Source organism: Austrofundulus limnaeus, unplaced genomic scaffold, assembly GCF_001266775.1.
Source record: "Austrofundulus limnaeus strain Quisiro unplaced genomic scaffold, Austrofundulus_limnaeus-1.0 Scaffold3, whole genome shotgun sequence".
Taxonomy (NCBI): Eukaryota; Metazoa; Chordata; class Actinopteri; order Cyprinodontiformes; family Rivulidae; genus Austrofundulus; species Austrofundulus limnaeus.
The window spans coordinates 4,664,293-4,665,682 of record NW_013952405.1 but is presented as its reverse complement, the minus strand read 5'-3'; the positions used below and the strand labels follow the sequence as shown (position 1 = coordinate 4,665,682).

The following is a 1,390-nucleotide window of genomic DNA, read 5'->3' as shown; positions in this document are numbered from 1 at the left end:
AACACTGCTAGTAATTCAGTATGTTACGGGAGTTTAAAAAAAACTCAGACATTAATTCTCTAAACATGATATCCTAGTGGCATTAAAACCCCAAAACATACTGAAAAACCAGTTCAGTCCAAAGATCTGGTTCTATGGCACAAACAGAGTAATATAGTAAATGTCAGGAGGACTGTGATCAGTTATACATCGGTGAAACAAAGCAGCTACTGTTCAAAAGAATGAGCCAGCAGGCCAGGACTCTGCAGTTCACTCTCATCTACAGGCCAGCGGTCACGCTTTCAGGGATCAAGATGTTCTCATCCTTGATAGAGGAACATTGGTTTGAAATCGAAATAATGAAATTGTTGAAAAAAATTGTAGACTGTTGGTTTTAAGAATAAAAAGACACTTAAACTGTTTGAGCACTTGTATCAAGTATTTATTATTATTACATTTGTTATTTGTGGTACTTCTGTAAATACCTAAAAATGAGTCAGCTAGTTTACAAGAGTAAAGTTTGGGCTAAATCCCTAATATTAAAAACTAAGACGATCACAAATCGCTTCCAAGTCGCTCAATTTCGTCAAGAAAGAAGTCCATGTCTTTGAATGAAACAAGTGGGGAAAAGACAGTCACACGGAAAAAGTTGACCATGTCTCCGAGCGGCTGATAGCCCACCATCAAAGTGCCTTGTTTCATCATACGCTCCTTGATTGTTGGAGCTACCTATTAGCAAAACACAAATATCTGTAATATTGAGAAGRTTATAGTGTCTTACAGTGTATTTCAACCCTGGTCCTCRAGGCACACTGCCCTGCATGTTTTAGAGGTTTYCCTACTTTAACACACCTGGTTCAGATGACTGCAGTTCAACAAAAGAGAAGGGRTTGACTGCTGCATCAAAGTGGGCGTGTCACAAGAGTRRGCGTGTCAAAAGCATAAACACTGTGGGCTAYGAGRCCTACATGACGGTATCCTTAGACCCTGCTTCATGTCTTTACAGCYTRACSCTGACCCCAACACTAAGGTTAACCAGGAGAAGTGTGACCCAAGTGTTCTCCAGAAAAAGTGGTGCTGTACAGTAATGCCCCTTTTCTTCTTGTCCAATCAGGTGGTGCCGTACGGTATCGCCCCTGTTTTGCTTGTCCAGTCAGGTGTGTCCCTTTAACAAAGTCTGTCAAATCAGGTATGTCGCTTTAGAATCGCCTTTCCTTGTGACGCCCACTCATCCGCAGAGACCCCTACTTGCAACAAAAGCCTGTTAATCAGTTATCAATTGAACTCAGCTGTGTTGAAGCAGGGAAACATCTAAATCATGCAGGGCAGTGTGCCTCGAGGAGGACCAGAGTTGAAAAACACATAACAAACAAGCTCTAAATAAGCATGTGCGAAATATACTGTATATATA

General features: G+C 41.0%; 1 protein-coding gene across 1 annotated transcript in view; it reads right to left on the bottom strand.

Moving 5' to 3' along the window:
- Positions 1–405: 405 nt before the first annotated feature.
- csad (cysteine sulfinic acid decarboxylase) overlaps positions 406–1,390 on the bottom strand; it is a gene marked incomplete in the record, with an annotated part of 8,293 nt that continues 7,308 nt past the window's right edge. The window contains 1 exon segment of the mRNA XM_014018245.1: positions 406–708. Within this exon segment, the coding sequence (XP_013873699.1) occupies positions 535–708 (174 nt within the window).